The 24852-nt window shown below is 45.5% G+C and overlaps 1 protein-coding gene across 4 annotated transcripts in view; it reads right to left on the minus strand.

The window, feature by feature from the left end:
• Positions 1–20740, minus strand: part of ZNF423 (zinc finger protein 423) — a 237833-nt gene extending 217093 nt beyond the window's left edge. Inside the window, exons 1-2 of one of the 4 annotated variants that reach the window (XM_075040191.1) lie at positions 20128–20604; positions 19211–19475 (exon numbers count right to left, since the gene is read on the minus strand). In XM_075040191.1, the coding sequence (XP_074896292.1) occupies positions 19211–19250 (40 nt within the window). In that variant the 5' untranslated portion in view covers positions 19251–19475; positions 20128–20604. Of the gene's footprint in view, positions 1–19210 lie in introns of all 4 variants that reach the window. The other 3 variants (XR_012652210.1, XM_075040190.1, XM_075040192.1) reach the window with 3 other exon arrangements.
• Between the last annotated feature and the right edge of the window lie 4112 nt (positions 20741–24852).

Below are 24852 nucleotides of genomic sequence, written 5' to 3' on the forward strand. Positions count from 1 at the left end.
GCTGATGCAATTATCCTGGCGGCCTCCAGTAGACCATCTGCCCAGCTCCCGGGTTGCTGTTGTTGCAGTCTCAGCGGGGCTCACTCCCAGAAGAGCGAGGCCCCCACGGCCGGGAGGGAGCCATCTGCCCAGCCCTGGGCTGTTCGCGCCGCACGCCGCAGGGGCTGGCCCGGGAGCCAGCCCGCTGCCCGGGAGCCTCTGGGGCACGGCCACGTGTGGCCGATCACGGCCAGGGCTCAGTGGCCAAAATGGGCAGCTGTGCTTTATTTCCTGCAGGGTATTTGCTCACTCTCCCTCGCCTCCGCACAAACTGGTTGTGTTTTTGGAGCACCTTTGTGCCTGCACGTGTTTAGGGTTTACGTGGTGTGCATGCAGGGAGACTGGGACATCCCCTGTCCTCCAGGGAGGTGTGGGGACACTGAGGAACTGGTGGCACCTGCCCCACCCCACAGGGCTGCCCCAAGGCTGACCCCCACTTCTTGACCCCCTGATTTATACCACAGTGAGGGCAAAGACTGCCACCTTCATTTCCATTTTGGTGTGTTTGTCATTAAAACACAAGTAGAAAATGACACCCCAGGGGGAAGGGACGAGTGCTCACGAGGAAACCTGACAAGCACACAGGTCTGATGACTTTCACTCCCATTGCAGGTAACTACCTTTGCTAAGGCACAGCAGATAAATTTGATCTCTCTGGAGTTTTGCCAGTTACACTCAGTCTTCTGCAGGGTATGGCAAGTGCCCTCCATCACCCAGGGGTTGTGCTGGGCATTGCCTGGAGCCAGGCTTCAGTAACAAGTCTGCTCTCGCTGATAAGGTTTCTACAAACTTGGCAGGCTCAAACTGAAAGGGGCAAGAAAAGTTGTGGAATTTTTTTGTCCTTTTTAACCATATCAAGTACATATACCTCCTGCTGCCCCAGGCTCAGTCTCTGGGCATTCATCTGCAATCAGTCAAACAATCCAGGTTGCCCAAGTGAACTGGTTTCCACTCTGAATTCAAGCTTCCAGTCTACAAAAATTTACACTTCTCCACCCCCAAATTAATTGCTATTTAGAAAGGAATGAAGCAGGGAGGGACAGAAGGCTGTGCCAACCCATCCCACTACCACTGCAACACCAATGAGTCCCTGGGCACTGAGCACAGCAAAACTTGCCCACGGCCAATTTCCTGGGCAGTAACTTCAGGGCTGGCAGCTTCAGGAGGGATGCAACGCAAGGGACAAAGTGCTTCCTATCCCTTCCTCCCTCCGGCCAATGCCAACCCCATCCCTGCCCTGCACGTCCCTGGTGCTTTCCTCTCTGAAACTAAAGCATCCAACCTGCACTGAGAAGGCTGATGAACCCCTTATAAAATAATAACATAATACATAGGTTTAAGTTATCAGACCACATTTACACTTCAGCTTTGATTTCAACAACGCCTAGAAATGTGGTCAGTCACACAGCTGAACTATTAATCATCTGAAATGAATAAAGAAAAGGGAGCTCTGAACACGACCAGGACTGGCCTAACCTGTCACTGCATCCCCACTCCCATGTGCTGCAGCCTCTCCTGCAGCCACGCCAGTACTGCAGGTGCTCGCCTGCATGGGCTGCTCAGCATTTGCTGAGGCCTTTCCAGCCAATTTCAGGGGTTTTCCCCCTTCTTTCACCCTGCTGTTGTTTGTAGAGGTTTGGGACTACAGCTGCCAGCAACCACCAGCCCCTGCCATGGATGGGGGACACCAGCTCAGACTGAACCACGACTGAAAGGGGTGAATGCACACACAGATAAGGATGGTTGCACAAACCCCCATTTCTGCTGGAAACCAGGCTGAAATGCCACATGTGACCTCATTATTTAGTGGCCATGTGCAGTGATGTAACCGAGGGCCGAATCAAGTGACAAATCTCAGTCAGGTTATGCTCTGCAATAAACATCATCTTCAGGGTCTCCCATCCTGCACATTTTTTGAGGCCTCTTTGCCTTTCCTGTGTACCTCTTCCCAAAATGCAGCTGACAGCAGTGACGGGCAGGGAACACTGGAAGCGGAGCTGCTGCGTCACGGGGAACCCAGCATGGGGCCAGGCAGGGACTAGAGCACTGGAGAACAGCCTAAGAAAGGTAAAACTAGAAGATGAGTGAAATGTTCCTCGCTGTACCCAAAGGAGGCTTATGGTTACTGCTTCCCTAGCTTACAACAATGCAAGCGTAGGGGTACCCCGGCAAAAAAAACTCCAAATTTCATCAGCCATGATTACAGCCTCCACCATGGTACAGCACAGTATATAGTGCAGAGGCACAGGGAATTGCTCTCATATTTCAGGATGTAAATGGTTAACATTGCCCAATAAAAGTCTCTCATGATAAGGATTCAAGGGATAAAGGGGGTTAAAATAACTTAAACTGCTTGTTCTCCTGCAGCGATACAGGCTGATGTTAAAAGACCGTAAAGGAGATGAGGGATTGACGAATTTTTCTTTACAAGGAAAAACAATAGCTCTGATACCGCAGAAAAACTTGTAGTGCTTCCTCTCTATAGGAAGGAAATTCTTCTAAGGCTTTGTTGGCACTGTCCCGGTACTGCCTTTACACAGTGTTTTTTGTTCTTGGGCCCACATTGGCAGACGGGCCAAGCAGGAGGACCCCAGCAAAGGGCATCATCACCCATCAGCTCCTGCTTATCCCTCAGTGCCCAGGCTGGGCAAGGTGCCTCTGCAGCACCCACGGACCACAGGGACCGAGACCAGGGTGGCAATTCATTTTACTGCCCAGATCGGAATAAAAAGCTATTTTAAGATTTTTATATGCCTTCAAATATGCTTGGTAACTACACCAATCAGAACATTAAACTAAATAAGAGCTCTGTAACCTCTAAAACACAATACTTTTTTTTTTCCCAGAAAGGTGGGAGTGGGGAAGGAAGAATGTAAAAAACAAAACAAATGGGTATATTTCTTGTGGGATCTGCACTACAGATGAAATGCAAAGCAAGTCTCCCTCTCCCTAGAGGGTCTTTTTTCAAGAGGGAGAATAATAATAATGTAGTAATAATAAGCACTTATATAGTGCTTTACATTTTCAAAGCACTGCGTAAACATCAACTAATGGGACACGGTAGAATAAGTAGTAACTAAAATGAGTTTATGTACTGCATTATATTTTTCTACAAAGTGTCTGGGACTGTTTTTAAAATTAAATTCCCCTACATATTGATACTTGTGCAAATGGATTTTCTTTAAAGCAGCGCAACAGAAACATTTTTGTGTTAGTTATACTCCACAACCCGCATATATCCAAATTCTGGCTCAAAGAAAATTGTTTAGACAGTTTCATAGACACAAAACACATTTTGTTTCATAAGAAGAACAGGTGTGCTAACTCACTCCTTAGGATGATATATCAATACACTTATAGGCACGTGCCAGTGTCTTCCAAGAGAAAGTCACATACAAGGGAAGAAGTATTTAATCAAAGGAACTTTTAAAGAGAGAAACTAAGAAATACTGAGAGCTGTTACTATTGCTACCTTGCAGACAGAAGAGCAAGGCAACCAGTGCCTTCCAGTAAGAGATTGGGAAGGACCAAAGTCCCTATACTGCAGCTATAAAGCAAGCATCACTTTCTAGTTTTTCCTGCTAATTCTATTCCATAAAACATCCTCCTGAACAGAGATGATGAAACAACCACAAAGCAAACCCAAATATTATGACCTGAACTATAATATTGGTGTTCCATTTCACTTTTCCCTCTCCAGCATCTCACAGCGTTTAATAAATTCACTCTACTCTCCAAAGGACAAATGTTATACCCTCTTTGCATACAACCAAGATGAAAAATATTGGGGGGGGGGGGGGGGGGGGAATTAAGTGACATATGCACATCCATCAAGGAGCTGTGGCAGAGGCAAAAGAGAAGGCGGGAAGAGAGAAATCTGATTCCAAGTGTCTTCTAACAGCCTCGAATATCTTACTATTTTGCAAACTTTTCATTCTTTATTATCAATAATTTGCTTTACAGCAAACCTAGGTGCTTCTGTCATGAGCCACAGCCCAGCGTGCTACAGTCATGTAAGCACAGAATAAAAAGACTGCACAAGACTGAAGTGATTGAGGATTTTTTTTTTTTCTGATATTCTCAAGCTAGGAATCAAACGCAAGTCAAAAATGGCATGCTGACTATATCTACCTTTAGGCATGCGCTTAACTGTAAGTATATGAGTAATCCCAATGGTTTCAGTTTTGGGGATTTTAATAGTTGTATGGTTTTCATAACTACAGGAAAAACCCTTTCCAACAAACTGCCAGTGTGACTCCCTGTTGTACTACACCACAATTACTGGAACATATTTGGTATTTCTCAAGAGGTTCAGATAATGAAGAATCCTCCAAATTTTCTATTAGCCCAAACTTAGGAATTCTGCATCAGGGAGTTAACAGCAGAACAGACAATGTATGTTAGGTATTGCAAAAGAGAGAGAGACAGATATATTTATAAAAGTTAAAGCTTTTTTTTTTTTTTTAAAGTAAGGTTGTTCGAGAGCCCAGACTGCAGCCCAACCAATGCTATTGCACAAGCACGCTGAGTTATTTAAAGATCTTACTCAATTATTTCTTTATGAGACAACATTTCTTCATCTTTTCACACCACAATGTTTTCCCAAATCTGAACAAGATTAATAATAAATAGGAAAACACAGAAGAAACCACCCTATTTTATTCTTTGAGGTGCTATTGGTTTAACATTGAATCACAAGCTTCTACTAAAAAAACTACATCAGTAGTTACACTTACAAGGAAATTTTTTTTTAAAGCAAGAAAAGGTACAGTGTTCTGGTTGCTTGGGGGCGGCATTGTTTGGTTGGTTTTGGTTTTTGTTTTTTTTGGTTTTTCTCCCCTTTTTGGCAAACAGCCAGTTCTTTTACTTCCTATGACTAAAAATAAGCAAACAAGGCAGGGGTAGCAGGCACAGGGAGAAGATAGCCCTTCCCATCAGGGAAAGCCATCAAAATTTGCCACATCAGAAATCATCTAAATGAGAACGCAAACAAGCACAAGCCGCTGCCGCAACACTGAAGGCCAGACCAGCCACCAGCTGGGTGGGCCCAAGGACACTGGGTGTCTTGGGCAGCAGAGACTTTGTCCTTCACAAAGTCATTGCTACATTACAACTCCAGAAATGTGAGGCAGCCTATACATGAGGTTATGGGACACAGTGGTATTTGAGTTAACCATAGTCAAAATTCACCCACAAGAAAAAAAAGCCTGTATAAAGCAGCAAAAAGAGCTGGGATTTACCATCGTACCTCCTGTCATCCAAGCGCGGGAGACAGACCAGCATCTGCCAGAGGACCGGCTGGTGTTTAACTGCCAGGATTAGCAGGAGCACCCACTTGGTGACATGCACCCCACGGTGACACAGCCTATGGTGCAAGCTGAAAGCAGAATAATGAATCTCCTTTTTTCTTGAGATACATAATCTAATTTCTTCGTGGAATTATTTCCGCTAAGTTAGAATAGAGAAGAAAATTGTTCTCCAGCAATGCTGCCTCATGCAAGGCTGCAGCCAGCAACTTCCACCAGCACAGGAGCAGTGAAAGATGATGGCTAAACTCCAATATCTAGGTGTCTTCCCTCTTGCCTGCAACGTGAGCTCTCTCTCTCCCTGCTTTGCATTGCTTTTGAAGCACAGCTGCCCGCTCAGCTGGGATCTCCATCCAGAGAGCAGCACCCAGCTGCCTCAGTGGGACACCACAGAGCGCACCGTAGCTCACGCCTCTGCTGGGACACACGATTCTCACGGGGACGGGAAAGTGCAGCGAGCAGCAAGCAGTTGTGCAACTTAAGCCTATTCTTCATTACTTTCAGTGAACTTCTTCAGGTTGTGCTCCCATGGTTTTGGATCCTTCTCTTCACCATAGATTTGAGCATTTGCTTCAACAGTCATTTCTTGAACACATCTGCAAGGATTTTGTGACCTTGTCGTGGTTTAACCCCAGCCAGCAACTAAGCACCACGCAGCCACTCACTTACTTTGCTCCCCACCCAGCAGGATAGAGGAGAGAATCCGGGGCAGGGGGAGGAAGTAAAACTCATGGGTTGAGATAAAGACAGTTTAATAGGACAGAAAGGAAGAAAATAATAATGATAATAATAACAATAATAAAATGACAATAATAACAGTAAAAGAACTGGAATATTCAAAACAAGTGATGTACAATGCAGTTGCTCACCACTCGCCGACCAATGCCCAGTTAGTTCCCGAGCAGCGATCCCCCCCAGGCCAACTCCCCCCAATTTATATACTGGGCATGACATCACATGGTATAGAATACCCCTTCGGCCCGTTTGGGTCAGCTGCCCTGGCCGTGTCCCCTCCCAACTTCTTGTGCCCCTTCAGCCTTCTTGCTGGCTGGGCTTGAGAAGCTGAAAAATCCTTGACTAAGTATGATCACTGCTTAGCAACAACTGAAAACATCGGTGTGTAACCAACATTACTCTCATACTGAACCCAAAACATAACACTATACCAGCTACTAGAAAGAAAATTAACTCTATCCCAGCCAAAGCCAGGACAGACCTGCCCATCAGCCCACTGCAGATACGGACGCACACCCACATCCCATCTGAGTGACCACAGTCCAGCCCCCCCAGCAGAGGCTCTTTTCAGAAAAGTTTGACCCAAACTGATAGCACTCGAACACTGCAGGACAATTGCCCTGCCCTGCCTCGACACACACCAGACCTGCCTGTGGCCAGTAGCTACAGGGTTACTTTTCTGATGGGCTGGTGAGTAAAATCAGCTCCTGAGAGTCTTTTGCTAGGTAGGCAGCAGGACAAGGAGCCAGAAACGGAGGGAGAATAAAACCCATCAGATCAGCCCTCACCTCAGGCAGCAGTGGGCACAGCCACGGGACTGTGCCAGGAGGCAAAAAACAGAGTTTCACAGGCTAACTATAAGGTAACAGCAGCCCCAAACCGACCAGGATTCATCTCCACACTCCTTTCCAGAGCAGTGGGGTTTAACATATGCTGATTTGCAGACTGCATTTAAGCCAGGGGCTGGTGTGTGTTTTTCCAACATGGCAACATCAAATTAAAAAAATCTTCAGAAGAAAACAAACCTGTTGGGATGTGCCAATAAAAGAAAATCGAGTCAAGCCAGCAGTAGACAGCAAGAAAGACAGAAGAGCAGATAAATTCCCTCTAATAAGAGCACCAGCAGCCTTCAGCTTCCCAAAGCAGCAGGACTATTCTACTCCGTCTCCTTGCCGTCGCCTCGGCAGGTCCCACCATGAGCTGAGTGGTGGCCGAGGCTGGATTCTGGACACATCATCCCACAGGTGGGCCATGTCCTACCCCTTCCTCCCCTGCCTGCTTCCCTCCCCAAATGCACAGCTGACCCAGGGAGCTCTGCTAACACACTCCGGGTTTGCAGTTATGTTTTCCATAACTGCAAGGAGCAAAACCAGCAAAGATTCAAGGGAGGAAAAACCAGTCAACAGGCTTCCACCCAGGGAGGAAAACCTACCCGTAGGTATTCCCTCAAAGCAAAACACTCTCAAGCTTCCCAGGCTCCAGTGTAGGGGAGATGCTGTGGGAAGGGAAGCAAAGCTGCTAAAGTGACTCCATTGACGTTTTCACAGGCTACTGATATTAGGAAGAAAACAGGACAGAAGGAAAGCAGACAGGGCAGTGACAAAAGGCTAGTTATGCACAATAATTCCTTCATGTAAGACAAGATTATTTCCTACTATTATTAATTTTCAGCTGCTTAATCAATAGCAGCACTCTTATACCATGGTGAAGGGTGGCTGCGTGTACCTGGCCGGGGCAGCTCTAACAGCAGTGGCTGCTCTCCTGGGTAGAGGGGCACTGGGAACAGCCAGTTTCCCTGCTGGTCCCAGACTTGGGCTAGTTTTCTTTCAACCCATCATCACCTGTCTGCAGATTAAAAACCAAAGTTCTTGATTTCTACCTCAAGATAAGCTTTCATTAGGTGGTTTTAGGTTTGCTAGCAGACAAGCTGCATTTGTCAGCTGGGATACCTGCTATCCCTGGTGCTTGAACAAATACACATGGTGGAAGAGGCCGTAGGATGTGCAATCAGACAAGCCACTATTGTCCAAAATAAAATCTGTAGAACCAATATAGATTAATTTAAAGGGAGTTCTCCAACAGCACTCTGAGTGATAGCACAAAGAAACAAATTTGCCCCTTTTTCCTCAACACTGCTGGACAGAAAGCTTCGAGCAGCCCCTGCTCTGGAGGCAACCAGTACCTCCCAAGCCACTGGAGACAATAGTTTCTCTACCTGCCTTTTTGTTTGCTCGGGTTTTGCACTGTGTTGGCTTTGCTTGCGCCAATCAGACAGCGGCAGGTTTTAAGCCACCGGTCTGATGTCTTCAGCTGTGCCACCGACAGCTACGACACACAGAACATTTCTTGGATGGCCGTGTGTGGGGATACAAAAACCTCATTTACAACTTGGCATCTCAAGGAGGACAGGGTGGTTCAGCAGCAGGTGACAAATTAAAAGCTCATTTTTCTGTGCATTTTCTTTGGAGCCACATTTTGAATACAGACCCACTGGCAAGGAGGAAAAATCATAGCTGAGATACCTCTTTATGAAAATACGCATTTGGTCTTCCGGTGAATTCCTGGTGCACGTCAGAGCACCCCGCAAACCCCGCTCGCAGGAGATCTGCCTGTGTGCCACTAACAGCCCCACCACTGAAGCAGCATCTTTCTGCCAACTGCAGGGGGGGTTTGTCCCCCCAGGTCTCTGGAGCAGCAGCTCCCGCTGCAGCCAGGGACACCCGGCTGCACAGCCTGGCAGCTCTGCAGGCAGGGCTCTGCAGGCAGGGCCTGGCAGCTCCCCACTCCCCAGCACCCCTCGGTGCGCTGGAAACCAGTCACGCCACAGCTCTGCCAAGCATCTCTCGGGTGGTTTTTTTCAGACCCTCACCTTTAAGTTCAGGTTTATTACTGAATTTCATTCGGTATTATAGCAAGAAGAATAAAAACAGAAGCTCTCTGTTGAATGTTTATTTAAGATCAAAAATAGTAATCAAAATAAACCAACTGGGAGCTTTAAAACAAATCTCACTTATCCTTTATCAAGCAGGAAAGAAATTAGCAAAGAAAACACCCTTGATATGAAGGGAATCAAGTCAGTGGACTCATACATGAGCATTAGGTGAGACTCTGTACAAGATCCAAAGACAAGCACTCACAGTTTCATTTTAAAATGGCTCATAATATATTGTACCATACTCCTAAAGGATGCTCAGAATTAGACTGAAAGTACTTCTTTATCTCTAAAAAAAAAAATCATCTCAGGGTAACAACTTGCTCACCCAGAGTTGCCTACTACATTCCCCACAAAGTATCACTGCCAGAAACACACCATTTTAGCCATATAAACCTAGCATCAACATATATAAGGTATAATTCACACACAGCCCTCCTTCTCTACTTCTCCATCCCAGTATTTTCAATACTCTGCCACATCCCACATGCCCTCTGGGGGAACAGTCTGGTCAGTAAAAGCAAAGAAATTATGAAGGGCAAGGCATGCCATTTCCCTAGAAATAAAGGAGGCCACGAGCAAATTACCCGACTGAAATGCATCCACAGAATTCAGCAATAAATAATATACAAGCTTGGCACTACTATGCAATCCAGTATATCTTTACTCACGTGAGTAATCTAATGAAGCAAAAGGAATTTGAGTAAGAGCTTGAATAAGTAAATTAAAGCAAAGCTGCATTTACCTATCAAGTAAAATAGCCAGAAGGCTGCTGCTTTTTTTAAGCACAGAAATCAGGCTTGTGCATCAGAAAAACTTCCTTGCATTTTGCAACCATGTTAGTTGGTCTAACAAAAGATACTACCTATTCCTCTAGACCTTCTCTTTCATGTACATGTGAACACATATCATATATTATACGTATTTGCATGCATTCACATAACAAGCGTTGAAAGCCTACTTTTTCCAGTTACCACCCTGACCTCCTCTTCCTTTCAAAACCCTGAACAATTAGGAGTCCTCACAGGCCAAGTTCAGATGCTGCCATGATGATAAAATAGGTGAAACTTCCAGAATTAACGACTGCAATCCCTGTTGTCTTCAAATTTCTCTATATTAAACAGAAGACAACTATAAACCACAACAAATACACTCCTCCAGACTGGAAAGCACTGGCACTATTAGGAGCAGAAAAGCTCCCGCATTTAGGTGTTTTATGTTTCTAGTGTTTTCTGCTTATGCTTAATCATACCCTTTTCCATGGAGTCAGAGTCACTTTTCAGATCTGTTCCTTCTCTTGGTCTTTAAACTAAAAGTTAAAAATAACATAGGTGCAGCTCCAGGTAAGTAAACCTCTGTGCCAAAACTTTGCATCTAATCATCAGGCACCCTCCATACTCAAATGTCAGCAACAGATTTCTGAGTTTTCCTATTCCCCGCCCCCGTCTTTCTCTGTTTAGCATTTCTGCTTCCCCACGTATTAAGTTCATCCTTCTGCCATATGTTTTCTCTACCTCCTTTTAGTTTTCCAATTTTGGGGACAGGAGATTGAAAGGATGCAAAATCACAGTCAGTCAATTTCATTCACATAAATCTGTACCTGCTTAAGTTAACAGATGTTAAACACAACCCACATTTCTGGGGTTTCCCATAGCGCAATCAGGGAGCTCCCACAGCACTGCTGCATCCTCTGCACTGTGAACCCTCCCGGTGCTCTCCTAGAAATCCCCCCAGCAGCAATCTCACAGAGCCAGCAGAAGAAGCAGGAGATGCTCTCTGCAGCATTGGATGCCAAGCAACTATTCCTATCCAATCTCTTTGCTTCTCTTGCTCTTTCAATTGCAATGCAAGAAATGAGAATAAAATTCCATCGCCACTAAGGTCAGCAGGAAACACTACCACCAAAACAAGACAGAGGTTTCACTCCATGACCGATATAAGACTAGGGATACTCACAGTCCTCCAACATCAACAGGGATCTTGATTAACACCATTAGCTCTCCAACAAATTCAGGGAGCTTGGACTTACACTGTTGGCTTACATTTAAACTTCCAATCCAGCTCCAATTAGTGTCAAGGAGAAAAATCACACTCACCCTAAAAACTGCAAAAGTGGGTCCTGAATGCTCACTCAGTGCAGGACTTCATCTCTGCATTGCAGCAAACACCCTCTTTTCAAAGGGCAGGCCAAATATGTCTTTATTAACTTTATCTTCATTACCACTCACTTCACCACCATGTGAAGCAAGTTCCAGCAATCATCAAGTGACGGCTTGACTAACCTGCCTCAGTGGCAACCCAGAAAAACCTCATCTCAGCCAGGTGAGGATCATCAAGAAATCAGCAGAGCTGCTAATTTAAGTACCAGTCCTGGTAGAGGTTGCCTGCAGTCTCACCCCTATCTTTAGATTACCTGTAGGCAAATGTTATGTAAACCCAGTAACAGCTTTTGTGAGTCCAATCAATTGAGCGGTTAAACTTGTACAGTCAGCAGACAACCAAGGGAGGCATATATTTTAGTGGTAGATGTGGAAACAAAGGAATTTTGATTAGCCTTGGGACTGGAGGGGGTAAAAATACTGGTTTAGGATTTTCCCAGGATATGCATATTAAGAACTTGTCTTTTTGCCCTCTGAAATTTTTTTTAATATTTGGAAAGCAGAATTAGGCCACATTTGACCAAACCTCCAGAGCCTAGCCAACAGAGACTGGAGCACAGCGACTTGTTAACTCTTGTACTTTTACTCATAACAGGATTTCACTAGTGAGCAACGCATTTTCTGTAGCGCTATCAGAGGCTTAAACAAACTGTTTCTCTACAAGCAGGGACCTTTCCCTCTGCTTCACTTTAAAACCTCAACGCATTGTTTACTTCTCTAATATGAACTGGAAACAACTTCCGTGTAAAGAAATTCCAACTGTTACACTTCTGAAGCAGCCTTCGTTATCAGTACCAGATTCAAGGAGAACATGACTGCGGGTGATGCTACAAAGAGAGCCAAGATCAACCCCACTAGAAATTGCCCAGGAGAACACGCAGGTAGGGTGGGTTTAAATGAGACCACGACTGAGATTATTTCACCCCCAGCATACCCAAGCGAGCCCTTCAGGTCTCCTGAGTGGCCTTTATCCAGCAAAGGAAACACTCCTCTGTGACAAAGGCTGCCTTACATTTGTACTTGCCACTCCACTGTGGCAGCAATAAGTCCTTTACTGTTTGTTCAGCTCTTGAAAGTCCTGTAAAGCATTCACCATTCACCTGTCACACTGCACAAACTGAGCCCTTTGAAATGAAAATCTAAAAGTAAATGTGTTAGTCAACGGCTGCAGCTGCAACAAGCATGCCCGACACCAGCGCGAGCCTTCAGGCAGGTAATTCACTTCAACATGAGACTGGCGAACAACAGTATGTTTTATTTAATTAGGATGAACAGAAGAGATAAACCTCACAGCGGGGCGGGTAATGACAACATTTCAAAAATAATTCATGCCCAGGTAACAAAAGGGCAAATTTCAATTACATAAAAAGCTAAAAAGTTGACTTAATACATCCAAGGGGGAAAAGAAAAAAATTAATAATTGTACTGCATCTGATTAACAAGTGGCATTTACAAGCTCTGCAAATTGGTCTTTCTGTTGCCTAATCTGTGGCTAGAAAGGAAAAGGTTTTCTTTCTAAGCAAATGCAAACAATATAATGAAGCTACTTATGGCTAGATTCAGATGGCTTTTGCAGTGCTATCCGAAATAAGTCATACAGTGGAAAGCTAATGCCATACACCAATTCACTGTACTGCAACGAGATTTGTGAGCCCGTTCTGAACGGCATCCCCCAGTTTCCAACCCCATTGGGTCGCTTTGTTTGCATTTTACAAAACAAACCATTGCAAGAGGTCAAAGCTCGAGCCTTCTGTAGCTGGAAATGTCACAAGAGACCATTTAGTATCTGCACATCCTTCTACTCCCTAGAATAAAGCGACTCCAATAAACCACCATAATTCACTGCTGCACATATATATACACATCTAGGTGTTGTCAGGAAGATGTAGTACTTAAAATTCGCATCACCTTATTTCTCTAAGAGAACAAGGAATGTGCTTCTCTGCATTTACTAATGGACATCAAGGAAGAAAATGCACAAGAATCTACTTCTGGGCTCTAAAAGTATGTTGAATAAATGCACGCGCTACAGAGAGCTCGGAGCTGGTCCTCACTTGGTTCCAGCTCCTACCCGCACCCTCCGAGTCCACATCCACTAACGCACACACCAGAACCAGACCCTCCCCTCCACCACCACTTGTCAGCCAAGATTTAGCAGGAGTCCGTAATAGGTTTTATATTATTAGTATTTCATTACTCCAGCGCATTTACTAGGATACAAGGGAACATAATAGCCATCCTTTTTCAGAGGCATTTAAGGAGAATACTGATGGAATGATGAGGGGTTGATGTAGGCATTTTTAGAAGACAGTTCAATTATTGTGGTTAATTAATAATCTTTTGTTTAAGAGAATATTATAATACATGAAGAAATTTATTATCTTTTAGAGATTGCAGGCTAACATGAGACCAAGGGATTATTTCTTTTTTTAAAAAAAAAGTGGTTTGCATTTTTCAAATGTTGTAATGAACTAAAACTGATTCCACAAATTGGAATTGGGAGGGAGGATATCAATTAACCAGTTCAGTAAAAATAACTGAGTAAATAAGTAAGAGCACATTTATCAAAATAGAAGTAAATATTAATTCTACAGTATGAGAAAGTATCATCATTCACAGAGCCAGCAGGTGAGGTAGGTTTTTAAAAACATTTACTATAATAACTGATCGTTGGGTGCCACCCCAAGCACTTGGCTTAGTTAATTTAACCAGGCTGAAACCACTTACCCAGGTTTAACCTAAAAGTTAATTTGGCACCAAACAATAGATAAAACCAAGCCAAAGCCCCATCTAGGATAAGACAATTTGTATTTACACAAGCTTAACGCATCCACAAAACATCATTTTTATATCCAATTCAGAGGATGGCATGAACATCTGCTTTCACTTCAAGACATTAATTTTCAATTATTGAAGAAAAACAAAATAAATCCTGACAAATTACTGGTAACTGTGGAATCTTTTGTTACTCTATTAGTTTATAATAGTAATTTAGAAATCCTACAATTAATGTCCTAACAAGAGCTCTCTGATTATTTTTTTGCACGTGTCATCTGAAGCCATTCAGCAGTGAATGACGTTCTTTAACTTGCACTGATTGTACACAAATATTTTTGAAGAAAAAAATAGGAGGCGTTTTCCAAGAGCCACTACCGTTACATGGTAGTTGTTTTTCATCGATGGCTTTAGATGTAGTATCACTAAAAATATGAGATTTCTATTTTCTCCCCATTCATATTTAAACCTTTTGCATTACATTTCCCACTCTTTTCAATTTTTGGCCACGTTTATTTGTTATATTCGCCAAGACCAATGGGAACAGGCCACAATTAAAAGGTGTTTGCACACCGGCAGGAGTTTCAATCAGTAAAACCAGTTAAATACCACCCAGATCCCATCCAGGAAAGCATACCGGAGGGAGAGAAAGGCAGGAAAATGGGACTTGTGGAGTTCAGGGGAGAATGCTGCGAGGCTTGTAGCAAAATACACAGGCAAAAATTAAAAACTGCAGGCTAATCCCTGAAGGCAGTACTCAGTATACTGCATGGATTCAAACACTCTCAGGGCACCAGCCCCACAATGAAACACCAACATCTCCAATTATTCCTAATCCCCCAAAAGCTACACTTGATAAAGAACAATCAAGAGCGTAATCTTATTTGATATGAGTTTTATCAATTTTAGCTGCTGCTTTCACTGTATCAATAAAATTCCACCGAAACTTGAATGAACTGTAAAATTAAAGGATAATCGCACAAGTCTCTTGTATTTGGCAATTATGATTATACTTGTCAAAATTTAATTTGTAGAATGTACTGTTCCAGTACCTTCAGGTTCTTCTCTATCAACTGGGAAAAAAGGAAAATTATATCTTTAAGACAAGTATGAAAGACATTGTTACTTCCACAGTCAACTCTGTAACTGAGCTCCGACATTGTATAATTGACTTTGCAAGCAGAACAACAGCAATATAACAAAGAAAATGTCAGTGTTTTCACAGCGCTAATCTATAGCACTAGGAGGGCCTCCTGCTGTCAGCCAGAGCTGACAATACAATAGCTTTCAAAGGGATATTACCATCACGCTTTTATTCTTGACATCAATCAAGACAAAGAGAATCCTTTTCACAAGACATTCAAAATCAAACCTTTGTATGAGCAGATAGGTAAAACAGAATTCCTTTAAAGAAGATCATTCATAGCAATCAACTAATTGGAACTCAGCAAATGGTTGAAGTATTTTTATTTACTTTGCAGATAAGCAAGTAGCGAGCAACCCCCCTTTTCTCTTCTTGACTGACACAAATGAGGCAGGTACAGTGTGAATCAAAAGTTTCTATCAGCATTTTTTGCCAACTGAAAGCAAAAAAATATGACAGCAATTCTGCAGCTTCAAGTAGGATAACAAATCTAGACTTAATTAGTGCATTCTTTTGCAAAACAGTTTGATTACTGACTAGCACATTTACGCACAAAATACCCCTGCAAGCTGACAGCAATTTGCAGAACTGTCAAATTCAGCAACCAAAGTGCATCTGATGCTTAAAACCTTGTGCCAATGCGAGCCCAGTCCCCACAAATTGCAGTCGAGTAATTCCTCAATTACAATTACACGGGACTGGAAACCTACGAGTTGCTGTTACCAGCATCTCAGCACTTCACTTTACAGAACTGCTTCCAAAGGCCCCAAGTTGTAGCATGAGAAGCTACGGTTTAATCAACAGGAATGATGAACGCCTGCCTTCCTCAGCCCCCACAGCGGACTGGGTGCCAGCCGCTCCCCGGAGCTGGCAGCACACAACAAACTTTTAAGGACGTTGGTGTTGGCATCACTTCCCATCACTTGTAACAGGGGACAGACGGTGTGTTTTGATGTTCACAACTGTGTTATGGATCTGGGGTTCGGGACCACGTGGTTTTAATGACACTGAGTAAGGTTCAATTCTTCCTTACAGACAAATGAAAAAGCCCTCAGCAGATGAGGTTACTGGCAGCAGGGCAAAAGAAGGGTCTGTGCCGAGGAAAATTACTTTCATGGGCTTCGTCTGTGATGTGAAGTAAAGCTTCAGAACAGGCCGGTGTTTTACTCCACCATTGCTACCACCACACTGTTACCAAAGCATTTATTTTGTAAGCCAACAAAGACTCAACCCCTCCTACTTTCACTCCGTCCATTGATCTGAAACAGTCTTCCTTCAAGCCAAGTAGAACTTCATCCCCAACCACCAGCTACGAGGTTAGTATCTTCAAGTTCGCACAAACTAATGGTCAAAACAAATCAGCATATTGTGTTGCAAATCATAAATCCCACATCAGGGGATAGGCCAGGGCTACTGCTGGAGTTACAGCTGCAGGATTTACTGCAAGTTTCTGCCAGGCTGAACCTGAGACCTGATAATACAGCACAGAGGCCACATGACCTCCAGCTTTGCTGGCATCCAGTTTTGGTTTGCAACCACTTCATTTTAAATAACCTGCATCTAAGAGTTGTCAACATTTGATACTTCTGTCAAAGTCACTTACTTCTTTAAAGTCAGCATCGCTCCCAGTTAACAGGCAGGCAACTTGCCTTTTGCATGCAGAATAATCCCCTTCATCACTGATTCTATTTTAGTGCGTAATCTTTCTGAATGAAAAAGGATGCACAAACCTCAGTAGTGGTTAATAAATAGCAAAGCTGCTATACGAAGTGAAATAAATATACGGAAAAGAGAAAAAGGGTAAATTATTTTAAGTCCTAAATGCTACACATATATCCACATAATTTATGCTTGTTTTCTTCTCAGTTGAATTGGGAAACCTGTGACCTCAGAGTGCCTTTATTTATTACATCTCAATTATTTCCATGGAAACGTGTACTGTGGCAATCTACTGGGTTGCCAGCTCCCTAGACCACAAAATGTATATGACAGACTTTTTAAAAGCAGACGATGTGGATGAATAGAAGGAAAGGAAGAAATTCTTTATCCTACATACACATACTAGTTGCCTCCTATTATCCAAAATTTCACCCAGATTCAGCTCATTCCTTAGACTTCCTGTTAGTCAGCTCATGCTAAGACCTGTAATTTACAGCCAGTTTATGCTGAAGCTGAAAACACTTTTTTTTTTTTGCCTGGAGACTACAGAAATATTTAGAATCTTTAAAAACTGGGCTTCACCCAGCTCACTGTTGCAAAGACCTTCTAGATATTTCTACATTACAGGGATAATGTTTCTTAGCTGTGACTTGCCAGTAAGTTACCTGCTTTGATTCATAAAAATGCTCTTGTAAATAGTGATCAGTTCTGTATCAGAATTAGGGTCAAAATTTCATTATAAAGTATCAACCCCTTGTGAGAGATATTGCTGCCTTAAAAGTAATGAGGCAGAAAACAAATGACTAGTAAATGGTAAATATCCTAACGTTATTATGGCATGAGATGCCGATGTTTACTAACTGGGCTTCTAGAGCAAACATGGTTTTCACTGGTGGAGAGCTATTTCCTGAACGTTAAATGTGACACTTTAGCACAGAAAAATATTTTAAACTCCAGAGGCCTGGTCACTGAATGTGATCCCCTCATCCGAGGGAAGTCATGACCCGAGGCCTGCATCACTGTCCTCAAACTGTGATCCTTTTAGTTTCAAACAATATAATTCAGAGCATCCCCTAGAAATAGCTCTAGCTCTGCCCTTTCTTCTGCCCACGGACTGTAACATTCATCTACCAATTACTGAAGTAGCTCCTTTAGCAGAGATTGTCCAGGATTGCAGAGGGTCACAAAGCCACGCTGCAAACCTGCCCCACAGCACAATGCTAAAAGGTACTGTTAGTCTGGCCGAAAAAATGATTAAGGCTTTTGTATAAAGATGAAGGACTGACTTTACAAAAACTTCATAAACATTTGAAGCACGTACGCCTTACGTTGCAGTCATCTGTTAAAGAGTGGATATTTCACAAAAAATGTAAAATGGCCCTGGATGGGGTTTCAATTCGTTCTTTAGCTGGTCTATAAACTGCATGCTAATTTTTTCCACCCACAAGTTATTTATTTATGAACGTTTTAGACTTTTTGTTTCATCTTTTGGGTATCCGAAGTTATGATCCTTTTGTGCTTCTACAACAAAGCCCCCGAACCGCTGAGTTTTGCTTTGTGCAGAGGACAATAAAACCTTACCCAACATCAGCTAACCTCCTCGTGGCTGGGAGCGAAAGGCTTCAGAAATCATGCCTTCCGCTCTCGCACCCATTCACTTAAAAGTCAAAAAGCTGGCAAGGCGTGCAATACGGCGCGGGGCTGGTCCCAGCCCTCCCTTTACGTTTCGCCAGCAGCTGTTTTCTTATGGAGGTAAACAGGCGGTTTTAAACACCCCTTCGCTGTGGACGGTGAAGAATACGCGAAGTTTAATGTTTATTAATGCAGCTCTTACTAAATTTGGCTATTGTCTCTTCAAGCCCAAGCAAGTTTTCAACCCCTATCTATCAAATCGCTTTTAATTCTTCCCTTCTTTCACCACCCTTACGCGCATTGGACAGCGGGAGGAAACAGACGGCACTACTATTCCCAATCATAAAGAAACATTAAATCCAAGCTAACCGGCTAAAACACGAGTGTGCTCCGTTTCCTCCCTTTCGCCAGCCCACTGTTGCACCACCGCGCCCGAGCATCACCGCGAAAACTTTCCTCCCTCCCCGCCTCAACGATGCTACCGGCTTCTTTCATCAATTATCGCGACACGTGTCGCTAACGAGTCTCGGCCGGCACTGGGGTACCCCCCCCCACGCACACACACCCCCCCCGGAACGGACGGCGGGCGGGCGGGCGGGCTCCCCACGCGGGGCAGATGCCCCGCGTGGGGAGCCCGCCCGCCCGCCGTCCGTTCCGGGGGGGGGAGATCGGGGGGACCCCTCCACCACCGGCCCGTACCGGGGGGGGATTTGCAATCCCCGCCAAGCCGGGACCCGGCCCTGATTGGCCGCGTCGCGGCGGCGGAGGCGGCAGCCCGGGGCCGGGCGGCAGCGGCGGCGGCTGCGGGGGCCGGCGGAGGATGCCTTACCTTTCACCGAGCGGGGCTTGGCTTGCTTCCTCCTGGACATGTCCGGGCGCCGTGGCTCGTCCTCCTCCTCCTCCTCGTCTTCCTCCCGTCCCTGCCTTCCCTTCCTCTCCCTGCTTTCTCTCTCTCTCTTCTCCCCCCCCCCGCCTCCAAACTTTGCGAGGCGAAGCGGCAGCAGCAGCAGCGGGATCGATTATTTGATTTTTCTCACTTCTTTTGCCTGTTGCAATGCGGCAAGTTCAACTCCTCTTTCCACCCCCTCGGGCACCTTCCCCCGGGGAAAAAAAAATTAAAAAAATAATAAAATCACAGGCGCAACAGTTGCAATTTCCCCCCCCCCTTTTTTTTCCCCCTTCCTTCCTCCCCCCCCTTGGATGTGCAAATACCGACGCAAAGCGACCCCGGCCCGCGCCCCCACCCGCCTTTTTGTTCTCTTTAAAGTTTGCAGGCGCCCTGCGGCTCTCAGTCCGGCTCGCACTTTCGGAATAATAATTAAAAAAAAAAAAAAAGGAAAAAAAAAAAAGCAGAGCCCTGCGCGGGGTCCCTGGGCTCGGGGTGGGGGAGGGCGCGCGGGGAGAATTAAGTGTCTAAACCCACGACGAACACCGGCCCCGGCAATCCGGGGCGCTCCGGGGGTGCGACCTTGTTGCGATGTTCCTAAATCCTCCCCCGGCCGCGCTCGGCCCCCTCCCTCCCTCTCTGCCCGCTCGCCCCCAGCCGCCTCTCCCTTCCTCGCCCCCGCCGCTGGCCGGAGAGGGCGACGAGTCCTTTTTTATGCTGGCCGCGGGGCCCGAGGGGCGGCCGGCCGGTGTCCCCGGCGCGGCGCGGCCGGCCGTGCGCGGCGCGGAGCTGGGCGGGCGGGCGGGTGGGCTCCCCGCGGCCGGCCGCGCTCGCCGCCGCCTTCCCCTGCACGCACGCACTTCGCGGAACAAGGTAAGTGCTTCTTTGCATCGATGCCGGGGCCGCTAGCTGCCTCCATGGGTTATTCGCTGGAAGGTGGCACCGCTCCTGCCTTCATTGCTGCCGCTGCTGCCGCTGCTGCCCTGGGTTTTTATTTTCTTTAGCTCTCGCCAGCCTCCCTCTCTTTTCTTTGTCCTGGCTCCTTTTCCTCCTCCTGATCTTGCTGCTGGGGCTGCAGTGCAGACACACATAATAAAGCCAGGCTTGGCTGGAAATGTAGCTGAGTCCCAGCAGGAGGATGTGAGGAGTGGAGTCCCGGCGGGGGAGCGCTCTGATCCCGTAGGGAGCCCCGCGCAGCCTGCGCCGATCAGACGGAGAGAGAGCCAACAGCACCGAGCCATGGACGGCCCGGGAAATACAGCGGCCGCCCGCAAAACGCGGACCGCCGCCGCGGACCGGACTCGCCGCCGCCGCGCGGAGCGGCGCGGAACGGCGCGGAGCAGCCGCCCCCCCCGCCCGGGCGGCGGTGGCTTCGCGGCCGGTTCCGCAGCGCGTAGCCCCCCGCGGAGGCGGGTCGAGTTGCCTTTCATCTGCACCGGGGGAGGGGACGGGGATGGGGACGCGGTGAAATCTCCCCCGAATGCAAAGGGCTCAGCGGCCGCGGGAAAAGTTGCGGGGGCTTTTTAAACGCGCCCTCCCCCCCCCCAGCCGCCGCTGCTCGGCAGGTTCTGGAGAGCTGGAAAGGAAGATTTATTTACTTTGCCTTTCCCAACGTGTTCAATTTAGCAGGAGCTGGAGTCGCCCGTGCCTCTCTGCTGGGAAGGTTTCTTCTAGAAAAATCCTAAGTGTTTTAAACTTGTTAGCCCGCGGAGCACTCGGTGCCAAGTTATGAATGAAACTGCTGAAGATAAGCGCTCGATGAGTTTCTTCTCCCACTTAGACAGGGCTCGTTCGTTTCACGCAGCCTTTACCGCTTTGTAGGAACGAGGCACTTTCTAACACTTCATTTACCGTACCCTAACCAGTGCGTGAGGAACCGAACCGCATCTCCGAGCACCCTTTCCCCTGCACGTGACCGGCCCGTGCCATCACGAAAGCCCGGGTGATTGTACATCCAGACGTCGGAAGAGAAGGTGTCCTGAATGGAAGGAATACGGGGTGGGGTTTTTTTAAGATCCTGTGAAAATAGCCCTGGGAGAAGTACCCTGGTCTGGCCACCCGGGCCGGGCCCCCAGGCAGCGGGAAGGGTGCAGTGCTCTGCCCAGCCTGTGTGGGCTCAGAGCAAAGGGATACAGGGGGCTGTGTGAAGGCACTGCTTTCCTGCTAACGATCTTCACCTGGAAAACATCGTCCCCTTTTCTTTTTTTTTCCCCCACACCAAAAGAAACTCAAACAACTCAGTAATGAGTTTGTCATTTGATCAAGTGAATTCAGCATAGAACTGTAAAGATTTTTCTTAATGCAGCATCGCATTTGAATGGATGTTTAGTGGTGATTTTCTGGTTTCTTAAGGTCTGACAGAAACTGTTGGCTTTATTAATGTCATAATAAAGGTTTACAGTTCCCTCCTCCTGTATGACTCCAGATTACCACCATAGACTGGACATACAGTAAATAATGTTTCCTATAACACTGCTATAATCAAGCTATACTTCCTCTACATCACTGCACCAAGTATCAAATTGGGGGTTCAGAAAGGCTAACCCGGGACAAGGATGGATTGCCAAAGAGCCCATGGCCCCAATTCTGATCCCAACAAAAAACGGGGATAACTCTAGATGACGGAGATTTACTGCTACAAAAGGTGATGTAATACCAGTTTCTATAAAGAAATAAGCAGGGCTGACAAGGAAAAAAAAATGGTTGTGATATTGATATACTGGAAAATGCAACCAGGATCATGGTCAGCGTGACCCTAGATTCATATCCATTCAGCATCGGAGTTGGATCAGTTCTGTATCCTCATCTTATTGGAGAGGCTTAATCCCCAGGCTATCAAATTGTTTCTGTTCTCTCACTGGCCCAATGAATATTTAATTATTCTTACAAAGCAGAACAGCTTCAGCAGGACAGATTCTCATCCCAGAATGTGCCGGCGGTTGGGCACTCTCAGAGGAGTTCAGAGACCCAAATTCAAATCCCTGTGCAATCAGGCAAATAGGGGATTTCAACCTTAGTTTTACACGCTGCACTTGGCAAGTAATTCCCAAGCCCTGTTGCCACCCTGAGCCCCTTTGCCATCCAGCACTCTGCACCTGCATTTTCTATACATTTTTTAAAATGATTTTAAATGCTGCAATTAAAATGAACCGTTTCTACAACTTTTCCTGCTTTTTTCAACTCCTTAAGAAATCTATAAATTTTCATTTTAAATTTTTTGTTTTACCTTTTCTCTTGCCAGAGGGCCAGTGAGAAGATTTATTTGCAAGCCCCTACCTGGTTCAGAGCAGCTGCTGGCAAGGTGAGGAGCCCTGGTCTGAGCATCCCAAACCCCTTCCATGAAAATGGTTCAAGTTCACTCTCATGGCTGTCGTCAAAGCAGCAGCACCCTTGAACCCACTGTTTTCCATGCTGGCATCTGTTGAAAAATACCCAGTTTATAGCTAGAGATAAAGAAAGTGGGAAGGCAGGTTTGACACAAAAAAATGAGCCACATACATAAATCTGTCTTTAAATGTAGCGCACACATATATAATTATTAATTCATCCCTCTCTATTATCTTCAAACCCAGCAATACAGAGATTTCCTCCAGGCCCTGCTCTGTAAGTACATTTCTGTTCCACAGAGTTTTTCAACATGTGCCTAAATGCTTTGCTGCTCTATTGTCACAACACATCGTTTGTGTATCTCCTCCAGATATATGTACAGGGAATTTATGTGGTGCCCCCAGCCTCTGGTCCCGCAGCCACTCTTGAGCAAAGAAAGCCCCGTAACCCTGCTGAGCCCCCCAGAGAAATGCAGAGTTCACCCATCCAGGCTCTCTTCCCAACTTAAACTCACATTGTCATTAAAATAGATACATTCTGAGAGCGCTAATAACAAGGGAAGACTTCACAGGCTTTATTAAAATATTTAAGGCAAATGACACCAGCCTGTGTGCTAATTTAATAAAAATACATTTAATAATTTAATTTAATTATGGTAATTTAAGAATGCAATAAAAATACATTTTGAATCTATTATCAATCTTGTTTCCTCACAGATGCCTTTCCTTTTTATTCTGGGGAATTTTAATAATAAAAGTGCAAAGCCAAGAGTGCCAAAGTGCAGAGCTGTTCTCTCCGGGAGAGAGCCAGGGGTCCTCCTGCAGCGCCAGACAACGTCCGCGTCTCATCAGGTCGCTGGGGTGATTTGGATGCCGGATTCTCACTTGGAACCCCTTTTGCAGATGTCACTGTCCTATATTATACAAGACACAGCTCCTATACTGTACACGATGCAGCTGCTGGTGAGAGGGAACCAGTACTGAGATGCAGTGGAGACCCCCGAGATCAGCATGGCTTATCTGAAGATGGGATTTGCTGGTGGAGGCAACCGACAGCTTCACAGCACCCGCCACCTCCTCCATCCAATTTCCCATCCGAGTCCCATGAGGCTGACAGGGAGGCACCAAGCCCCGATCCTGGGGGACGTGGTGGGCCCTGCCTTTCAGCTCACTGCCATGCTCCTCTCAAAGACGACAGCGCTTGTACAAATATGCTCCCTTTTCATGTAGGGGAAAACTGATACACGCACTCGCTTTTCATGCCAACTAACTTAAGATGATGGTTTCATTTTGCTCTGCTCTCTTCTGCTATGCGCACGCACAGTGAACATAATTTTTAAAGTTTGATGACGTTTTCAGGAAGATACTACCCATAGCAATAGTAATAACGAGCTCTTTTCTCTTTGGAAAATGGTTACACCATCCCGCTCTCTCAGGATATTATTCCATCCACACCAGACAAGAGAGTGTCCAGAATTTAGCACTTTGGCTTGAGTTTTCCCAAAACGGTTGTGTTTAAGGCAGAGACCTGGCACAGACAATGTTATGTCAGGTAGTTCCACCCTGACAGCATTATAGGAAACCGATGGTTCAGCCTTACTCCGGGAAATGCAGGCAGGACTACCAGCCTCTCTATAACATATAGATTTATTGGCATTCAATACTGAGAGTGAAACCCTATACATTTCTATATATAGACATAATTATTTTGAAAGTGTTTCAGAATCAGTTTGAAATTATGAGTTACATAAAAATAGCACAGTTGTGTAAAGGCAAAAATAAAAGCTTCATGAAAGCTGGGATGTTCAATGAGGACAAAGGGAGTTAGGCACCCAATGGACCAAGCCTGCTTCAAGAAATCTGGCCTCAGTAAGGGTTTAAACTTTCTAGAGCCAAAAAGAGGAATATCTTTAACACCTAAAAGGGCTGATCTGCTGGACACCAAATGACCAGGCAGCACAGGGAAGATCACCTTAATTGTGGAGCAGCCAGTAACAGAATCAACCTTAAATTAAAGAATATATCATACATGTAGACCTAATTAAGAGATGTCACATAATATCCAAGAGAAATGTGGCAAAATGCTAATGCCCCAGAAAAAGCCATACAGCATGTCTGATCGGAGGGTTTATGTGGAGCTAAAAAGACCATGCAAAATGGGAATTAACCCATGCCGAAACCTGGTGTCCACAGCACCTCCACCCTCACCAGCCCTCGGCACAGCAGGAACCAGTCTGGCTGAGGTTTGACAGAGGTGGG

This window comes from Buteo buteo, chromosome 11 (genome assembly GCF_964188355.1).
Source record: "Buteo buteo chromosome 11, bButBut1.hap1.1, whole genome shotgun sequence".
Classification (NCBI taxonomy): Eukaryota; Metazoa; Chordata; class Aves; order Accipitriformes; family Accipitridae; genus Buteo; species Buteo buteo.